At 48.6% G+C, this 20,537-nt stretch overlaps 1 protein-coding gene across 1 annotated transcript in view; it reads left to right on the top strand.

Annotated features, from left to right (window-relative positions):
* MOB2 (MOB kinase activator 2) overlaps window positions 1–20,537 on the top strand; it is a 27,949-nt gene that overhangs the window by 4,663 nt on the left and 2,749 nt on the right. The window contains exons 2-3 of the mRNA XM_010139370.1: window positions 14,702–14,862; window positions 16,019–16,112. Coding sequence (XP_010137672.1) covers window positions 14,702–14,862; window positions 16,019–16,112 — 255 coding nt within the window. The remainder of the gene's footprint in view (window positions 1–14,701; window positions 14,863–16,018; window positions 16,113–20,537) is intronic.

Here is a 20,537-nt window from a genome sequence, read left to right on the forward strand (position 1 = left end):
GGAAGAGCCTCCTTTAAGATTAGCTGATCTGGTTAATGCCAAAGTCTGGGGACAGGCAGCAGAGGAGGGCGAGAGGACAGTGTGCAGGGAAGGGGCTTATAGGCAAAGTGCTCTTCAAACCACGTCAGTTACTTTTGTCCTGTTCTTTTTCTTTCTCCCTCCCACAACTTCCCATTGTACCAAAATAGTTCAAAATGTTTATGGTTCAAGGCAACTGACATCACTAATTGTCACGCTGTGTCTTGCTGGATATTCTGTGCCAGGAGCTGACTCCCTGAGCAATGACAGCCTTTGGGGACTGTTGCCCAGCTGCTTGGAAATGACCGGTGGCACTAGGGCACCGTAACATCTTGTGCTTTGGCACAGAGTGACCGGGCAGGAGAGGTTTGTGGAAGCTCTTCTGCGCATTTGAAAGCGCAGGTGTTCCTGTGGCGGTTGTCCTTTGACACGAGTGTCCTGTCCTTGGGACAGAGGTAGGCCTGAGTGGCACAGGCAGCCTGGGGGTCTTGTCTGGCTGGGATGAGTCTTCTCCAGGGGTGGCTCTCCCTGCTTCTGCAGGTGGGTGTTCCACAGCAGGTAGCAAAGTCTCTTCTGATTGTGGCTGCAAAACTTGTAGTGCTCTGCCTGATGTTCAGCCCCTCCGTCAGCTGTCCGATACTTCTGCCGGAGCCATGTCACAGCTTGGTCTGCCTCTGGAGCTCAGGACTTGCAGCTGTGCTCTGGGCAGATGCTGTGTCTCGCTGGCGGTCCAGGGAGCCATGCACTCCTTCGCTTCACTGGGATGCTCGTCTGCAGCAGTGTCATGACGCTGGTGCGTTTATGGAAGTCGATGAACCAGGTACAAGGTATTAACTTAATGAAGAAGCTGGTGTCTTTCTTCAGAGGTATTTACAGCATGGAGCCGTGTTTTGGTTACGTGTTCTACATCCTGCGCAGTGGTAGCCAGAGGGAGAGGACTGCTGAAACTCCTCTGTGTTGAAATAAGGTGTCTCCAGAGCTATACAGGAAGGGCACGTGCCTGAGGTTCCACAGCGTTTTCCTCTGGTTTAGGGGCAGAAGGATGCTGCGTTTTTTCTGAAGATCCCCCCCGGACACTTCAAGAAGAATAGATTTGATCACAATCTCAAGCTTCTGAAGTTATTCACCCTTTTTTCATCTTGTTTCCTTGGGGTGTGTCTGATTCATGATAGAATTTGCTCCAGTTTTTAGCTGTTTGTTTCTGCCTGGAAGATCATATCAGTTTATATAGAACGCAGAGTGGGAGCGTGCAACATTCATTCTTCTGGGAGCTGCCTCCCATTCCTGGTTTGTCTCTTTGCTTCCTGTGTTGTGATAGCCCGTGTTCCTGGTGCTCTTCTTTATGGAGACAGTATCCATTTCACACTTGATTTCTATCCAGAGACAGAAATTGCCCAATACAGGTACTGCTGTTCTCTGGTGTTTCAAGCCATCTGTGCACCCCATGGTCTTTACCAAGTAGGTTTGTAGGAGGGGAAAAAAACCCCTCATCCTCTCTAGAAGAGCTTTTTTCTTTGGCTCTGGGTGGTCTTTGCGGCAGAGGAGTGATGCTGGGACTGCGGTCTCCCCTCGGTTGTTGCCCCATCTCTAAGATGACTAAGACAGAATTTCTCAGTTCCCCTGTCATACATCTTGCTCTGTGACCGCACCAAAGCGGAGTTAGATGAAGTGTGCTTTTCTTGAGGGGGATTTTCTAATCCTTTTCCTTAATCCCTGGTGCTGTGGGGTTCAAAAGAGTCTTAACTGAGATTTCAGGAAATTGCTGTTAGAGAAGATGAGATGTTGCTTTTAAGAGCTGCCAGCACCGAGTCTCTGGAAAGAGAAGGGTATCATAGATGGATTAACCCTTTGTTACAGCTTTCTGAACTAAAAACCTTGTTTTTTTCTTGGGTTAATGGACCCCATTAACACTCATGCTTGGCTGGTTGAGCTGGTCAGAAAATGCTGCTCTGTTAATTTTCCGTCTTCGTTTCTGTCTGGTACTGAAATAAATGTAGAAGTGCTTTTGCTCGGACAGCAGGGGGTGGTGGTAGCAGATGCTCCCCAGGTGGAAGGAACATTGTGGATGTCTGTGTAAGTCCTTCTATTTTTAAAGAAAGGAAGAATCAGCAGTGAGTGCAGCTGTCCTTGGAAAGGTGGATAGTGACAGAATATTGAAACTCTCAGGACAGCTTAATAGCTGAAAAAATTAATGCCCGCACCATACAATGTGCATGGAGTTGGCGAAGGGAGAAGGCTCGGCTTTGCTCGTGGGGGTTGATAAAAATGCCCACACAGGAGAGCTGACATTGGGTAGCTCCGCTCACCCCCAGACACGCACCCAGATCCGCTCTTCAGTCCAGCGGGAGCACAAATCCCCGAGTCGGAACACGAAAGCCTTACAGGGGCCAGTGCTGACTCTCGGCAGCACGCGTTTGGCAAGACGGGAAAGGAAATTGTGAGAGATGTGGGTTTTTGCTGATTCTTCATTATACAAAGTCCTCGGTGTTGGTGTGACTGCATATTTCTTCAGAACAAACCTGTCCGGGGAAAAGATAAAGCGGGGGTGTTGAGACCACCATCTGTATGGGACACAGGGGAAACTGTCTCACCTGAAATACTTACTTTTCTGTTGTTTTTCAGCATACAAACTCGTTGGTTTTTGTTTTTTGTTTTTTTCTTGAAAATCAGTGTTTTGGTGGGGCGTTCTGATTGCAACTGGATCAGTACATATCTGTAAAAGGTGCTGCTAGCTTTTCGGTCTCCCTTGGAGTGAAAAGTAGTAAATTAGGGTTGGGAATCACTGCTGTCTCATGCACTAATTAACAGTGGCTGATCTAACTGTACTGGTAATTAAACTATTCTCCACCCTACTACTTTTTTCAATCAGTCATGCAAATATTCTTTGCTTTGGTCCATGATTCCATAGAGTTTGTATTTTAACTGGGTTTTTCTTCCTCTGTCTACAAAAAGCAAAACTCAAAAGTGCTGTTTTCTAGGAAATACTGAACCCGGGGTGTGCTACTGATGACCAGACTGAGGGGAGCACTGCAGCCTTTGTTTAAAATATAACTACATGGTTAGATAGTGAATGCTTTGTACATATCATCTGTTAATGAAAGTTACCTAATTAAGATAAGGCTTTGATTCCTTTTACCTTCAACTCTTTCTTACCCTGTGGGGAAACACAGTTTAAGCCTTCTAACTATGGATTTCAGGGTTTTTGTTTAACGAGACTGAAAGGCACTGTTTCTCCTCACAGGGTCTGATCTAAAGCCTGCCTGGAGAGGTGGGACCACCCTGAGCTAACTTGGGTTTAAATTAAAGCCAAAATATGAAAATAAAATATAAAAGGCCGTTTTTGATCTTCACAGCTGCCATTGAGAGAGAACGGACCATGACCCATGGTCATCTCTAAATAAATACCCTTCTCAGTTAACATGCTGTAGTTAATTTGAAGTGTAGAGATGGGTTTGTGGCCCTTGATACAGTGGATGAATCTTTCAGGTGGGGCTGCAGCTTCACGTGGGTATTTCTTTGCCCAACCTGTTCAATAACTAATGACTGGGTAGGACATGGAATTACAGCCCTGCATCTCGATACACCAAGAGACACAAGTGTGTGCACATACAAGTGCTTTAAAGTGAGTTCACAGGTTCTGGCATGCAAAATTGCTTATGGATAGTGAAAACAATTTCCATTTGTTTTTTTCCAAGCTCTGTGTCCAGTTGAGTGTATATTGTTTGCTGGAGCTCCCACATAAAAACCAAGGCGGTCGAAGCAGGTACCTTGTAACCCGTGTTTCTGTGTACGCTCTCAGTTGTGGTGTGCCCCGGCACTTTCCTGTCCTATTAAACCACATTTTTGAGCTGTAAACCAGACGGTGTTGATGTGAAGGACTCGGCTGTTGAAGTCCAGTCTACCGTGTGAGTACACGGAGGGGATGCCTTCAAAGGTGGAACTCTGGCATCAGAGAGGTGATGAGATTGTTTTTGCTCTCCCCAGTAGAAATAACTAACTTACTCTTCCCATGTAAGACCCATTTTCTGCCTAAATAGCTGTAATTTGCCTGGTTCTGCTGGAAGCCAAAAAGCCAGTCCTTTCCCGTTCTGTGCTTCTGGGGAGCCGAGGAGAGACACGGCCACTGTGACTGAGCTCGGCTGTGAGCTGGCGTGTTGCACCATGTTGAAAAATACCCATTGAGAGCAGAGACTCTGGGAGCGGGTGTCAGACGCCTTCCAAAACCTGGTTTGCGGGGAAGGTGGCAAGCTTGGCCGGCAGATCTAATGTGTTTCCTTGCTGCAGGTTTTCCTTAGGCTACAGTAGGACTGAAAACCAGTTGGTGTTAGATGAATGTTTTTCATTGTACAAAGAGAGCTTACAAGGCAAAAAGGCAGCGAGGAAACTAAACCCCTTGGTACAAAGACAAACCTGTCTGCGCCCTGAGCAGGGCAGACTGCCTGTGTGTCCCTGTTTGTGTATCTTGGGCTATACAGCAAGAGGTCTGACGGCTGAAGCCAGGTTGCCATGGTGAAATATTCCAGCAATTAAACCACAGTTCTGTCCTGAAAAGCAACTCTGTGCAAGCGATGTTGTGAAATCCCACGTTTCCGAGGCCGTGAGGTTTCCAAATCAAATTTGCTCTGTTTAGAAATAAAAAGATCACTTTGCAATCTGCCAGCACGATGGACTTCACAAGGGCTGGAAGATGCCGGTGTCTCCAGTGGTTTCTGTGCTCTGGGGATGAACTCCCTCCCCGCCGAGAAGGACCAGCGCGTACTGCATGCGCTCTTCTCCAGAGATAACTGGGCTGTATCCCAGTAACCAGGGGAAGCAGCTGCTGCCAGGGCTTGAGTTTAATCGGGATGCAAAAGTCAAAATAACTCTGAGCTTGCCCAGCAGAAGATTACAGGATGATAAATAAATAAATAAACCAGTCCCTCTGTGTGTTGATAGACGTGTCTGAAGACACACAGGGAACAGATATGTTCATTAAGAAGTTTCTGTGTTCTTTTTACTACTGTACATTGACATTTTCTTTCGATTTGCAGAATCTAAAACCGTAAGAGAAATACAGACTTCTTTTTGCCAGTTGTGTTCTTTGTAGTTTTTCCTCGTTCTTGGGAGGCAGTTTTTCTGGTCTCCAGAATTTCAAATCATGTGGCGCAAAACCACTATTCTGCATATTGTAATAATAAACCTGACAGGCCTAAATTTGCCTTCCCTGACATGTAAAAGGTGTTAAAAACCACCCCAGAAATTACTTGCTTTCTTGTCGTGGTGCAGGTGACTTGTTCTCACAGCTTTGTACTCTGCGGCATCTGGCACAGAACCGGGGTCGGTATCTCTGCCATCGCCTGCTTGCAGCTGAGAGCCACTTTGCTCCTTTGCTGGGTGTTTTAATTAAAGAAATTTAAGGTGTACTCTAGATCACTGCCTTGAACTGAAGTGTGTTCCAACATAGAGGAAAAAAAACTATTCCTCTCTGCTGACTTTAGAAGGTCCTTGGAGAGCCAGTGCAGATATGAACATACCCGTGGTGAGGTGAAATGAATCCTGCTCCTGCTGGAGCTGTAGGCTGGGGTATATTTAGCAGCAGTGGATGATGAGGAATGACATTTCCTCAAAAATGACATTTTCCCGCAAAGGGAGGCAAGGGTAGAGGAACATCCTTACCCTGGCATTGTGTGTGGTCCTGGTGGGTTTGGAAGCTTGTGCCTGGGGATTGAAATGAGCTGCATGACAAGGAGACAGACCCCGGAACGCAGAGCTCCAGCCTGTATTTTCAGCTGATGAATGGCTGGGCAGAGGTGCACTGGGGAGAGAGCGTGGTGTGGCCCCTTCGGTCCCTTGGTGCCTGCACTTCGACACCACTGTTGCAGGAGAGGAGTCGCCGCAAACAGGGGAGAATATGCCATGAGACACCTCCTCAGGGAGGGATTTGCCCTTTTCTGCTCAGTTTTTGGCTTCCTTTGTCAGCCAGCCAGAGTTCGCCTACAACTGGAGACGTCAGAACAAAACCAAACCCATGAGCCACCACCCCGTGTCTGTCGCAGGCTCAGGACAGTGACGCAGGGTTCTGCTCTATGGTTTGTTTGAAGCATTGGATAAATTAACTGTTGCAACACTGTTCATCCGTGACCTACTGAATCTCTCTCAGCACAGACCTAATTTGGCTCCACGCAGAGCTCTTGAAAATAAACATTAGGAAAGATTTGTGTCCTTTGTCTTTCCTAATCCCCATATTACCAAAACTCTGGGCTGTAGTAAATCACTTAGGAAAAGAATCTTGCTGAGGCTTCCTGCTGGCACCTCCTGGTTTGGATATGTGAGGGCTTTTTGGCACGAGGGTGAAGGAGAACATTTCAAAATGAAGAGCAACAGCGTGTTTGCTTGGGTGATTTTCTGTTTCCACTAGTGAATGTTCGTTTTAAATTGCGTCACAGGCTCCTAGAAATAAATAATCTATTTATCTCCTATCTGACGTCACTTCCCTGGTGTTGCTGGGGCTCAGCCCCTCCCAGGTGTGTTATCTGGAGGGCAGTCTGGACCAGTACTAGGATTATACAGTCAGGAGACCCTCCCTGAAGGCAGCTGGAGAGGCTGGACACCTCCCCTCAGCCTGGAGGAGGAGTTCTGGCAGGTTTGCCCAGGGGAACTCTAGTCCAGAGCGTTTTACCACAAAAATGCACTGGGCATTTTTTTAGCATTAATGGGGCTGTTCACATGCCTGGCCTTGCCCCTGTAGCTGTTCTTCCCAGAGCCGTGGTGAGGGAAGAGGGAGGATCCTGAGCAGAAGAGAGGGAGCTGCAGTGGTACCTGGCCACCAGCAAATACCTGGGAGTTTCAGCACAGTGCTTCAAGAGGTGGTTAATGTGCAGCTGACGTGCCACAATGGGCACATAGTCCAGCAAACACTGAGCTAGTGCTGGGAGGGGGCAGGCAAGGGAGGAGAACCATAGAGTAGTTTAGGTTGGAAAAGACCCTTAAGATCACTGAGTCCAGCTGTAACACTGCCAAGTCCCCCACTGCCCCCTGTCCCTCAGCACCAGCTCCACATGGCTGGGCAACCCCTCCAGGGATGGGGACTCCACCACTGCCCTGGGCAGTCTGGGCCAGCCCTGGACAACCCCAATGGGGAAGAAATTGTTCCTCAGGTCCAACCTAAACCTCCCCTGGTGCAACTTGAGGCCGTTTCCTCTTGTCCTGTGGCTTGTTCCTTGGGAGAAGAGACTGACCCCCACCTTGTTCCAGCCTCCTTTCAGGGAGTTGGCAAGAGCCAGAATGTCTCCCCTGAGCCTCCTTTTCTCCAGGCTGAACACCCCCAGGTCCCTCAGCTGCTCCTTAGCACACTTGTGCTCCAGACCCTGCAGCAGCAGGTGGGTGGGGAGTCCTAAACAGGGAACAAAAGGCCTGATGTACTAGAGACGTAGCGTGTGGAGGTGCCCCATGTTCTCCTTGCTTTGCCAGCAGCACCAGCTGCCACCAAACCGAAACTCAGTTTGGCCCTGCAGAATGTTACGGGCTTTCTGTTGAGAAGCAGCATTATGAAGTTACGTTGTGGCACTTGTCATCCTTAACATGCCTGCCATGCCTTGGCACCGAGCGTTTACAGCCGAGCATCCGGAGGCCAAGCAAAGATTCCCTTTTAAGGCGAAGAGCCACTCTGAGAATCCAGAAGACAAAGTTTCCCTGGCATGTGGGGTACATTCTTCTTTCCTCCTCCTCTTAAATAAACTATTAGTAACTTTTAAAAACAGAACAAAAATGAAGAAGCGGGGCCAGTAATGCTGCCAAAGACATTTTATTCTGCGCAGCCCCCTTAGACCTGTGCAGCGCCCGAGCCCTGGAGCTAACCAGGGCAGGAAAGTGGAGGAATGAAACTGAGGTCAGAGGGGTCTGTCCGAGACCTGGGGCGAGAGGAGATTGGAATGGAGACTGTCTTAAAAAGCTTTGTCTCCTTCCCTCCCTCAGGCCCTGGAGAAACAGTCTGAGCACAGCAATCCATGAACATCGGTACGGTACACCGCACTGGGATCAGGGCTTTCCAGTCCCACACGCCACTTCCCTTCCCGTGCCATGTCCTCTCCTTTCCCACTCCTGAACAAGTGGTTGTCCACCCAGGATTTGTGTGCATTCTCAGCTGAAGGCTTAACAGTGACCTGGGTTATAACAGGACAGGGGATTGCAGAAAAAGCTCCGCAGAGATACTAATCTCGTGCAGTTTTGAAGAGGGAACTGCAGATCTTGTCTCTTGCTTTTTCTCTAAGGAAGGGCAGCTCCACTGATACTCAGATGGAGCTTGTTATTCCTCTTTTCTTGCATGCTCTATAAATAGAAACACCGAATTACCAAGAAGTGATTTTTAAGTTGCCAGGTACCTCTAAGCTTCCACTCGCTTGTACTGAACTGAGGGGAAGGGACTGTGGGGTAGGGAACTGGAGAGCCCTGACGAAGCTGTTCCTGTCCTGTGAAAACTGGCACAACCCGCTGCTTCGTTGTGCTTGGTGGGAGTTAGTCACTAGGACACATAAATTTTAGCTCATAAAACTGTTTCCTTCCTGCTGTGAGTGGCTTCAGGATTCCCCTACTTAACGCAGAAAGTTTCTACCCGGAAATTAATTGATCATGTCTTTCCAGTAAAGCGCCGCAGAAAAACCAGAAGGGTGACGGGTAACTCTGGGCAGCTCACCTGGCGTTACCTTACAAAGCCATAGCCTTGGGTGGGTGGCTGAAACCTTCGGGTTTTCCCCTCTGCAGAGGGAGTATGTTGGAAGGAAAGAACTTGCATATTGCATTTTTTTACCTTAATGTGTTCGGTTCCCTTTTCTGTTCCACTCGCATCCCATCTGAGTCCTGACCCCGAAGAAGGGGAAGAGGAGAGAAGCTAAACTGAAAATTTTGAATTCAGCCTTATTCGCTGGGAATATAAAAGTATGGAAGTGTTCATAAAGATTGGCCTAAAAGACACGGTTAAACGTTGGCTTTTCCTGCCTCTCTAATTCTGTGTTTCAAGAAGCTGACCCCCATCCTGGCATTACCAAGAAAGTAGATTTTGGCAGGAGCACTTTGCTGTAATACTCCATCAGTGGAGGATGTTTTAGAACACAACACTTCAAAAAGAAAGGAAAAAATTACAGGGTGAAAATCAAAGGCCAAGATAGTGTGGGAGATGGAGTAGGTCAGGAGTGTCGTGGTACACCTGGCTGAGGTAGGGTATGGTGGTGCTGCTGGAGACTGTCAGTGTTCCACAGAAATGTTTTCGTTGGGAATGTAACATTTCAACCCTCAAATTTTCCAGATTGTGAACTATACATATTATAAAGCCAGAGCTATGTTACTTGAAAATAACCTCTGAAACCTCAAGTGACTTTTCAAATATCTCTTGGTGACATTTCTTTGGCATCTTCGTGACTTACACGTGTTGATGTGAGCCGTGGTGCTTCCACTCGCCTCTCAGCAGCACTGACTGGACACGGCTGGACTGTCAACAGTCGAGAGATGCACCCTCCTAATTTTGCTGGGGATCACTAGGATCCTGCCAGTTAACCTTGGGTAAGAAATAGGGTCAGTTACTAAAAAAAATAAATACTATTAATCTCAAAATTATAATCTTTGTCCTAAAAGGTTTGCAATCTGTGGTGATTTTCATCCCCGCAGACTTGAGCTGGCTTGTGAGTTGTGAAGGTTGCGAAGGGGGAGGTAGATTTGCCACGTAAGGCCTGTTGGACCTGTTCTGTCAATTCTCAAATGGAAATCAGGGTGTTGGAGACTGGGCTGGAACCTGAAACTGGGGCATGATCTGGAGGGCACAAAGTGATTGGAGTTTTGCCTGCATCTCTGCTCCTCACCGCTGCAGGGCTTTTCAATAAAAGTCCTGACTTTCTAAAGTTATTCTTCTGTCTGGTACTAAAACCGCTTTAATATGCCACGTGAAAAAGGGAAAAGCCACCGAGTACTTGTATTTAAAAAAGAAAAGTTAAACAGCTGCTCTCCCCCAGGGTAGTTAGTTGGGTGTGGAGGGTTGGAGACGGTGGGTGAAGCATCAATTGTCCTTGAAGAGATTCCAGTTTCGGATGCAGCATAAGAAAGTGCTGGAGACAGCGAGGAATTATTACAGCTCCAGTGTGATGTGAACTATGTCTGGTCATGAAGCGTGTCCGCACGGTGGGTGCTGCACCTGTGATACCTCTTCGGCTCAGGCAGGTTGCTTCATGAGTGCTGCTTTCCCAACAAACTTACCGCTGTAGACCGAAGCACGTCTTTAGTATTCGTACCATGAATAAATCGGAATCTAACAGCCTGTTTCTGCTGTGGAATGGGCATAATACTTCCCTCAAATCATTTTAAAACTTAATTAATACCTGGATGGGGCTTTGAAGATGCTCCAAAGTGTGGCTTTTTTTAAACCAAGAAAATACTGGGCATCTGATCAAGAAGGAAATGAGAGAGAGAGATTAGAGGAGGATCTTTATTAACTGAGATGGGGTAAGCAAACAAGCTGGGAAACTGGCGGTTTCACGCAGTTAAACTGGGGAAAAAAAATCACAGCCCAGTGGCCTGTCACTTGGTGGAGTGTCTCTTGCAGCTCTTCCTGCAGTGACATCCAGGCACTCCCCCAGCTGCTCTGTCTGCTCAGCTGCACACGGGCTGGCTGTGGAATCCCTGTGAGATGCAGTAGTGAGCGTAGGGTCTCCAGCTCCAGCCAGTTTGCTGAACCTTCTTCTGGGACTTGAGACGAGTGGCCTCTCTTCTGCCATCTCCCATCACTTTTGCCTCTCTGGAGCGTATTTGTGGGTGCGACTTGGCCTGTGGCATCGTACTCAGCTGAGTGCCTAACCCCAACCAAACACAAACTTCTCCTGGGAGTTCTTGGAAGGATTAGTTTGCACTCTGGTTTGCCTGGCAGTAAGCACCGCTGAGAGCTGTTTCCTTGGACTCCTTAACGTTCTTTCTTTCCTTAATTAGTAACTAAGCATCAATAAAGAGGTTTTGCTCCGACCTCTTGCCAGACCCTCACCAAACCACTGTGTGGCAGCTGTCCCAGCTGCTTTGGAGATGTGGGTGAGCTGACAGGGACGCGTTGAGACACATTTATCAGAATTTGCTTATTTTTTGGGACAGGCGCAGGTAAACATGAATCAGGACTTTGGTTTGGTTTAGGTTCCTGTAACGGTGTTTGAAAGGTGTTGCCCTTCCTGTGGCCTTAGGTGACATTCAGTTATGCTTTCCAGTAAATAACTGTCTACAGGTGATGGATTTTGGTGTTTCCTCAACAGAACTCCACTGTTCTCGTCACTTTTCCGCTCATTGAAAGCCGGCTGACCAAGCTGTTGCTGCGTGCTCGCTGCTGTAGTCGTCACTCGGTGAACACTTTGGAAGGGTGTTTTGGGACATCTCAGAAACGGCTGCGCATCATTCGTTGTGTTTGTGCACTTTCCACATAAACCGAAAAATCAAGGCAGGCATCTGGAGCGTGAACAGCTCTCACCAAAGGAACTAACAGATGCTTCGCTTTGCGCGTTTGGCGTTGGCTCCAGGTGGACGGTGGTGCAACACCAGCGAACTCGGAGGCAGGGGAGAGCAGCAGGGAGGAAGCCGACTGATGAACTTCATGCCGTTTGGTAACTGCAAACGTAGGAGCCCTGGTTTGTCTAGGATGTGGAACTGTTATTTGTTGTTGATGCTGAATCATACATTATCATGCTTCTGCAACTGTTTCTCCGTACTGCTGTATGCTGCAGCTTTCAAGTCTGTAAGAAGATGGTTTAGTATCGACCTGCACTGACAGTTCCGGAACTAAACCTGCCGTTCTGCAGCCTAGGCTGAGCATGACTCAGTTAATACGAGCGAGTCTGACTTTATAACTGAAGCTCTGCCTAACTGAGGGGGTGTTGCATGGGCTGGTTCAAAACTCGGTGGTTTTAAGACTAGAATTTCCTTTAGTTTGGACTTCACGGTATCTGGGCTGTGTAGTGTCCCAGCTGCACTGCATGCAGGTCCTGGAAATCTGCTGGCAGCAACAGGCCCTGTGGTCTGGCTTAGCGCTCAGCAGCTGCCCAAGGTTAAAGAGGTGTTTGTGCTGCACGTGGTGATTTGACGGTCAGGTTTCAGTGCTGTGAATAAACCCTTTGATAGAGCGATTGGGGGCATTTTCCAGGCTCAGTGATGACACCCATGAGTCAGGTTAATTCTTAGACGGAGCCAAAGCTTTGGGAAGGGGCAGAGCGTGGGTTCGTTCAGGAAGCTTCTGTCTGAAGTGCTCCAGTTCCAGCGCAGGGCAGTTGTGGAAAGATTTACACGATCTCTTGAGAAGACATGAAGCAACTGCACTGATGTTGTGTGGAAATGAGGGGGGTTGGATTTTGTAAAAGGACATCATAGAGTTGTTTGCATTAGCAAACTTGTGAAATATATTTAGTGTTGATATTTTGTTTCTTTTCTCGGAATGGGGAGAAGGTGCTGCAGTGCAAAGGAGGTACGCAGCACCCGGTTCTCTTCGGTGGAAGGCTTACCTCAGCCTCCTGTTTCTGGCTTCCTTCTCTCCCTTCTGTGGTTTCCCTCCACAGCCTGGCTCTGAGACAGACTGTCTTTGACCTCTTCATCTCTCTCCCCCCTCCTCCTCTCAGAAGACAGCTCGTAGCTGACGTGGCACAGCCCTAACCCGGGGCCCTTGGTTTAAGTGTCCTGAAGTAAAGCAAAGACACAAGCCCTGTTCTATCCAACTGCTTCTCACTGATAACTTTTCTCCTTGAGTGTGGTTCGTGTGGTTTGTCGAACCAGTCTCTGAAGCTGAAGGTTATTTTCTGCATGGTTGTTACTGGAACTATAATTTTCTTTAAAAAATTATCTTGCCCTTGAATGCCTGAATCCTGCTGCCCCCTGCCTCAATCAAACCCCAAACCCACTAAACCCAACCAGCTGGAAAAAACCCTAAAGAGTGTCTTCTGAGTAGCCCTTCCGTTGTCTGTCAGAGGCCCAGCAGGTCTCAGGTGCGGTGTGGAGTGTGCTGGGCTTGGTTTCAGCAGCACAGGAGGAAGGCAGCCTGCACTGGGAATTAAGCAAATCAGTAGCCTGGAGTATTTTTCACTAGCTCAGGGCCAAGTGCATAGTTTGAACTGGATTTTTGCTGCTGACTGTCAGGGTAAGGTAGTTTCAAGTCTTAACGTGGTGTTCCTGCAGAAGGAAGAGGTCAGACGTGTTGCTTCGTCTGCTCTAAAGTCAGGTTATAGACTGTCCAACAAAACTGTCGTTTTATTACCTTTTCTTTGAGTATCACCTCAAGTTCTGCAAAAATCTAAAGTCTGAGGCCCAGGAATAAGCTTCTTTAAACACCTTTAAGGCCCTCCTGTAGTTTCTGTGTTCATGAACTTCTCTTTCTTACCCGTAGCTTATTTGTATGTGGTGAGACTCAAACGAGGTCTAGCAGATGTGGGGGTTTGAAGACAAGAATAGTAGCTGACAGCCAGGAGCTGCTGGTCTAACTGAGCAATGCCTCTGTATTACAAGCCTTGTGCTGAGGAACATCTGCCTTCACGTGTCCTAAACCATCCCTTTGTGGAGCAGCTGTGAGAAGTAGTCTCAGTTTCTTCGTTAAACACACATACGAGCCAAATCTTGCAGGCTTCGTTTGAAAGGGAATGCACTGCTGTGGAAAGGAGGTGGCGAGTAGTGACGTACCAAATTAATCTTCCCACTTACTGGCTTTAGTGTCTTCTCAGACTGTGTGTATTCGTAAAGCTGTTCTGTGTCACAGGCGTCCTCTTTCTTGACCGTGAAACCCACCTTTCTCATTAACATACGGAAATAAAGCGTGACCATCTTTTCCCTACCAGAGACGCTTCCTACAGCGCTTTCTGGGGTTTGTGTCAGGGGGGTGCCTGTGTGTATCGTGCTGCTGTCACCAAGTTTTTAGTGATTTTTCTCTTCCTGAAGTCTGAATTTGGAGAACGCGGTGCGAGTTCAGGGCAGCACGCGGTGGCAGCGCTGGTGACGGGGTTGTGGGAAGTTACAGCGTTCCTCTCTTGTGGAAGTAGAATCTCAGTCCCTCTCTACTGCAGTGCTGACAGTGTGGACAGTGAGACATTCTGAAGGTGGATTTAGTGACAGATCCTTCAAAACCTCTGTAACCTAGAAAACCTGACATCAAAAATCCTGGCCTCGCCTCCTTGTTCTCATGTGACAGCGCACAGCAAGTGTCGCCTTCCTGTGCTTGTCCCTCACCATTATGCAGATCTGCTGCCTCTGTGAGGTGGATTTGTGACCTGTAGAGACGCGGGTCTGATCTCTCAGCCTGGCAGACCAAAGTGGTGACCCACCGGCCGTCCTTGGGAGTCCTTACTGAACCCCCGGCCCAGGCGCCGCTCTGGAGGTGGCAGTTAATGGGTGCAGCAGCAGATCGTCACCATACTCACATCAGAGCAGCTCCTCCGGGTGCGGTGCTGTGCTGCTGTCATGACTGTTTGCAGGGATAAGGAGAGGCAGTCGCTCTCTAGTAGCTTGTGATCTGAACTGACACGAGGGCAGTGGAGATGGAGCATCTTGGGCTCGAGATCCTTAACGCCATTCAAAACTTCCAATGTTACTTGAAAACAGGAGAGGAAGAAACCAAACAGGAGTTTGGATAAAACAACTCCTGTGGGCTTTCTGTAGCTGTTCAACAGCAAAGGTAACCTTTCTCTTCTCTCTCTTTGATCTCTTGCAGGAAGTCCAAGGGAAAGCCGAACGGTAAAAAGCCAGCACCCGAAGAGAAGAAACTTTACCTAGAGCCAGAATACACAAAATCCAGAATTACTGACTTCGAGTTTAAGGAGCTCGTGATGTTACCACGAGAAATAGACCTCAACGAGTGGCTAGCCAGCAACAGTGAGTATGGTGACCATGCAGCGCTGCGCTTGCTGCCCGCGCCCCTCTGCTGCTTCTCGCTGTTTTCAGAGCTTAGAGAAACACTCAATGACTGTTTACGCTTGCTGCATAATGTGTCATTATACCTGGGATAGTAATTAAGCTGTCCTGCCTACAAACCAACTGTGCTCAGCAGCGAGGAAGCCTCAGTGCGTTCCTCCTTCCAGCTGCCTCGCTGGGGCACTGAGGGCCAGTTATTTTGCTGCTCTTTTGAGCACCATTAGATTCCCTTTGACTGTTGGCTATGCTGGCTGGTTCAGCAAGTTCTATCTCAAGCTGTTGGTCTCCCAGAAGCATGGTTAAGACCTGTATATAAAGCAAGTCGTGCCTAAAGCCAGAAGTTTTGAAGCCTTTTGGTTGGATTTCTCCTCACTCCTTTGGTGGGATGACTGAATTCAGACTGTAGTCAGGCTGGAGCTCAGAGACGTAGCTGACCCCTGTGACTGGATGCTGTGTCTGTGCATCCCAGTTGTGATTTACAGCCCTTCCCTGTGCTCCTGCTTCACCGGCCAGTCCGAACCTGCGCCTCTGACCCAGCCTTGTTTATGTTTCCAACAGGATGTGGTTGTAGCAAAAAACCTCCTTAAACTGCACCTTTGTAGAGACTCTCTAAGAAGAAGAGAGGTGCTCCCTGAGGAGTGTTAAGATGTTACGTTATCTCAGGAGATTTTTTAGAAGCAGATGTGTGCTAGTTTTCGTGCTGGTTTTTTAAAAGAAGGTCTGTGATGGGAACTATTTGTGCTGTTCTCTAGCCACTAGTACACACTAAGTCTGACTTCAATGGCAAATCGTTTGCCTTCAGCTTGCAGCAGAGCCCCCTGCAGTAAAGGTGAGGCTGATGACAGAGACACCTTCCAGTCTTGCCACTTAGTGAGTACTAAGAGCTGATGCGTCATGGCGCTTTCATCTTCAACCAAGACAAGAGCTTTCATTCTATCTGCCTCTTCATTTTGCAGTTCGTCTTTAGGCTCATTTAGCTAAATCATGTTTAAATTCGTGTGCAAGCTCAGGACTCTGAGGTCGCTTCAGCTGCTCTGTTTAATTAAGTGCTTGGGGGATCACGGGGGTTTGTAAGTGTTTCACTACTGAATTTCTTTCCTTTGTGTTTATTTTTCAGCAACAACTTTCTTCCACCACATCAACTTACAGTATAGTACAATCTCAGAGTTCTGTACAGGAGAGTCGTGTCAGACCATGGCAGTGTGCAATACGTAAGTCCATCTCTACACCTACGAGGTTTTCCTGAAATGTTGGGAGTCGCGTGGGGGAGGGTATTGGTATTGGACGGCGCTGGACAAGTGTTCCACAGCGGATCTCTGCTCAGCAAGGATGTGGCGGCTGCACATCCTCTGCTTTCCCTTGGTGGCGAAGGGTGGTGGAAGTCTGGTTTTGTGGAGGACTAGAAGTACGAGAATCTTTGACTGTTGTGAGGTCGGGTCAGAGACAGATTAGTGTGTGTGTAGCCTGGGGGGAGAGGGGCAGAAGGAGAAGGCAGAACTGTCCTTACTGCCACAGCTCTGGGATTCCATGGGAGGCCAGGGAGGGTAAACGAATTGCGAAAACCTTGGAGGGTGCTCTGATGGCTGGAATGCTGACAATGCAGCAGGCTGCTGATGGGTAAGCTCTAGGCTGACGTGAGCCACTGGCTTTGTGCCCGAGCCCCTGGGTACAGAGGACACCAGTGACAGCTTCGCAAGGAGTAAGGAAATCATCTTGGTTTGGCAGTTTCTCCTTGCAGGACGTAGCAGACTTCTTTAACATTGACTAGCTGTCACTTGTGAAAGAAAGCTTTGTAGTTCTCCGTACGTGGCGAAGAGAAGAAGGTACCATGAACTCCTGCTCTTGATTAGCCCAGTCTGATGTGGTAGAATATGAGATCCAGTCGAGGATGAATAGGCCCGTTGTGTGGTGGGTTTTTTTTTCTCCTGCATGTGTGTTTATAGTCCTTTTCTTCCCTCCTCTTGCATTTCCTAGGATTAATTTTTAAACAGAAGACTGGGCAGTTAATGTTAGAGCACATCAAACAAACATCCTGGGAAAGGTATGCGGGAGAACCAGAGCTCTGCAGCGCTCAGAAAGGAACCCGTGCTTGGTGCTGTCTTGGACTCCTGAAATTCCTATCGGGCTTTCTTTGAGAGCACTCTAAAGAACGCAGAGCAATCAGAGGATATCCCTGCCGGTAGAAGCTGGCAGGGTAACTGTCAGTAGAGAGTTACAGGCCGTGCCAGGGGCTCTGAAAGCAGGTGGGAACAGAAGGGAGTAAATCTCTGCTGGACCCAGATTCTATCAGAAGGAGACAGCATGTCTCTAAATGAGGTGGTGATCAGTAAGATAAGTATTTTGTTGACTCTTGCTCCCAAGTGTTCTCATGTTTTGATTCCTGATGTAGAGGATAGAGTTTAACTGTTTATCCACTTGGCTGATGGGAAGTAGCGGCTAAAAGGATGTGGTGGTAGGGAACCTCCTGAAGTGTCGCTCCAGTGAGTCTTAAACAAGCATCTCTCTGTAAGCGCTTCATGCTGCAGAATAAAAAAGGAAGTGCCTGTAGGCGGCTCCAGCTGCAGTCTGTACTTTCAGTGGTGAGGACTGACAGCAGAATGTGCCTCTCGTTTGTTTTGGAAAACTGGAACGTGGTGCTGTTGGGAATAACAGGAAGCAGGGCTGCACTTGGGTGAAGCACCTGGAACGGTGTGTGTTTAGCTAGATCATAACAACTTCAGTATCTTCCTGTACTTGGGGCAGATGATTGATGTGTGTTTGCAAAGTGTAGGCTGCATATTTCATCCTTCTGTTAAGTGTGAAAGACCACAGAGGTGAGATCGCCCCGCCACACCCCTTGGTACAGCTCAGCAGTGAAGGCCCTGTTCGTAACTGCGTGCCCCAAAGAGCGCTAATGATCGTCGTGGATAAGCCTCACCTTTACGTTCTGCCTTTCCAGCCTTTCTCTTTGCATAGAGAGGAGCCTAAACGGCACGTTCAGAACTGCCCCACTTGTTCATACCCGACTAGGACTGTGCCAAAGCCGCGTGGTGCTTCCCCACCCCGCTTCTTTCATTTTTAAACCCTGCCCTGACAAAGTCAGTTAAGGACAGGCTTGTTGTGTTGGTGAAACACCAGCTGACACGATTTCTTGCGCCTCTGACCCGTGTCTGGGATACAAAGACCACCACCTCTAAGCGTTAGCAGCAGCTGCTGGTGAACCTGGTGGACATTCCGCGTCTGACCCTCTACAGCTGAGATCTCTTTGTTCGGGTATGGCAGAATAAAATCTCTTCTGCAGGCATTAGACTGCCACAGAATTACCGTCCCTTGGAGTAAGGGTGTGCTTTGCCGTTTGTTGCAGTGCTGATTTCTTCGGTAGTTCAGTGTGAAGGGCTGAGTACTGACCTCTGTGTCTTCCCTGCCCGGGTCACCACTTTGGTCACACCTGAGGAAGGGGTTTTGTGTTTACAGTTGAGTTGGTGAGGTAACTATTGCGAACGGGTCGCTTGTCAAGTTACTTTGCAGTCAAATGCGCTGCAAATACGCAATCCTAAGTTTAGAGTATTTGCTGGCAAAATAATCATGGGTCGAGCTCGGTGTTTGAGGTGAGGTGTTAACATCTTGGGGAAGCTCCAGCCAGCTGACGGGCTGCGGTCAAGACACAGCTTTCAGCCCTCTGTCAGCCCAGCCACCTGCACCCAGCAAAGAGGAGACATTCTGCTTACCGTCGCTGGAGACAGCTGACCAAAACTCAGTCTCTTGGTAGAACAGATGGAAGCACGTGCTGGCAAGGTGGGACAATGCCAAGAGAAATACCAGAATGGGCAGTTAGCTTCAAAATTTAATGAGGGCGGCGTGAATGTAACTTAGGGAGATCCGCTTGCTGTGAAGCAGGTGCTGTGTTTTTAACGCAGCACTTACCATTCAGATGTAGGGTGCTCTGCAGCTCGTTACTGCTCTGCGTCTGGAACGATCTGCTGCCCGGCTCTTCCGGCATTTCTCGCAGGACTCTCCTTCCGCTCCAGACCGTGTCATCTCCACAGCATTTGCCTTTTCGCCTTCCAGCAGCTTTTCTTTCACACTGATGTAACTTCTGTTCTGCCTGGGCTTCTATGTCATCAACACAACTCCAGGATGTTGGAGAGGAAAAGGGCTACAATGGGTACATAGATTAAGAGGCAGCATCACGACTTCATAAGTGTGAGACTTTATTATTTGCGTCGCAGGCATTTCTCTGTTAAACCCGCAGTTGTTCCTCCCCGGGACACCGTTGGGCATCTGTGCCCAACCCAGCCCTTTGGTGGCCCCAGCCTGCTCCCTAGGTGACACCTCCAGCATGGGTGGGCGCTGCGTGCCAGGGGTGAGGTGTTCGTGGCGTGTGAGGGGCTCCTCTGTCCCTCCAAGACTTGGGAAGACTGTTCATAGCACCTGAAACAGGAGGAAGACCCACGATTCTGATCCACAGGACAGTCCTCGTTGTTCTCCCCTTATGCTCAGTGAGTCTTCTTTTAAATTCCTGTTGTGCAGAGTTAGGCTGATTTTCAGGGAGAGGTGAAAGGGGAAGCAGTGGAGTGCTACAGCAGATCTTTTCACTTGGATTTTCATGTAAGTGAACTTGTATAGTTGCCAAAGTTTCTTTTAACTAAAATCCAGTTATTTTTCAGATTCATGTTTGCACCTAAGGGCAAGTCTAAAGCATGCTTTCCGTCTTGCCGTTGAGGGTTTCTGCAGCGTGAGGAAGCTGATGAGGTCCAGGCAGTCCAGGCAGATCCTGCCCCTGGCCACAAGCACTGTCTTAAAACCCAGAGTAGGTCCGAGTTGCCTAGAGTGGTCTGGCTCCAGTTTACTGCAGGACTGGACAACCGAGGTGGCTCGTGTTTGTGCACTACGTTGTGTAATTCCTTCTGTGTGGACTGAGCAGTGGTGAAGGGCACAGGCTGCCCCCGAGGGCCCAAGTGCTGGTTTTGGTGCCTGACATAGCTCTACAAATTGCTTTTACCTCCTGCTGTTTTCGTCCACTCACCTTTTTATGCTATTGTGCAGCCCATGCTGCTTTCTCCAGCAAGCGACAGTGACCGAGCTTCACGTGCTCGCTGAGGATGAGCTGGAAGAAAAGTTCTAAAGCTTCAGTGTGTGCAGAACTCATTTTGAGTCTCCTTTCCTCTCTTTCTGAGCTACTCTTCTTATTCTGCAGCTTCCTCTAGTTCTCATACAGCCTGGAGCAGGGCAGAGTCAGTGTTTTCACCTCACCACCCTCAGATCCCTGGAGAGTCTTTTGGGACCATGAAGACATGCAGGGCTGCAGTGAGGCTGGTTTAGTGCTTTGTGTGAGCAATATCAGGTAACGTCAGGAGCCAGCAGCAGCAGAGCTGGACAGAGGGGCAGAAAACCGCACCCTGTGTTCATGGGCTCGTGCGGTGGTGCAGTGGGCGAGGTGTCCTTCTAGCCAAGTTCGGATGCTCAGACCACTTCCAACAGTGCTTCAGAGGTGGTTGGCAAACCCTGCTGACGCTGTGCTCTGGGAAGACCCCTACGATGGAGTTCTGACCAGTTCAGAACTGGGCTGCTCAGACCCTGGGCTGTGCTTGCAGCTCTCACTGACTGAAGGAAGAGCTCAGACACTGTAACTCTGTATGACACAGGCAAAAAAAAAA

Source organism: Buceros rhinoceros, unplaced genomic scaffold, assembly GCF_000710305.1.
Source record: "Buceros rhinoceros silvestris isolate BGI_N320 unplaced genomic scaffold, ASM71030v1 scaffold17487, whole genome shotgun sequence".
Lineage (NCBI taxonomy): Eukaryota > Metazoa > Chordata > Aves > Bucerotiformes > Bucerotidae > Buceros > Buceros rhinoceros.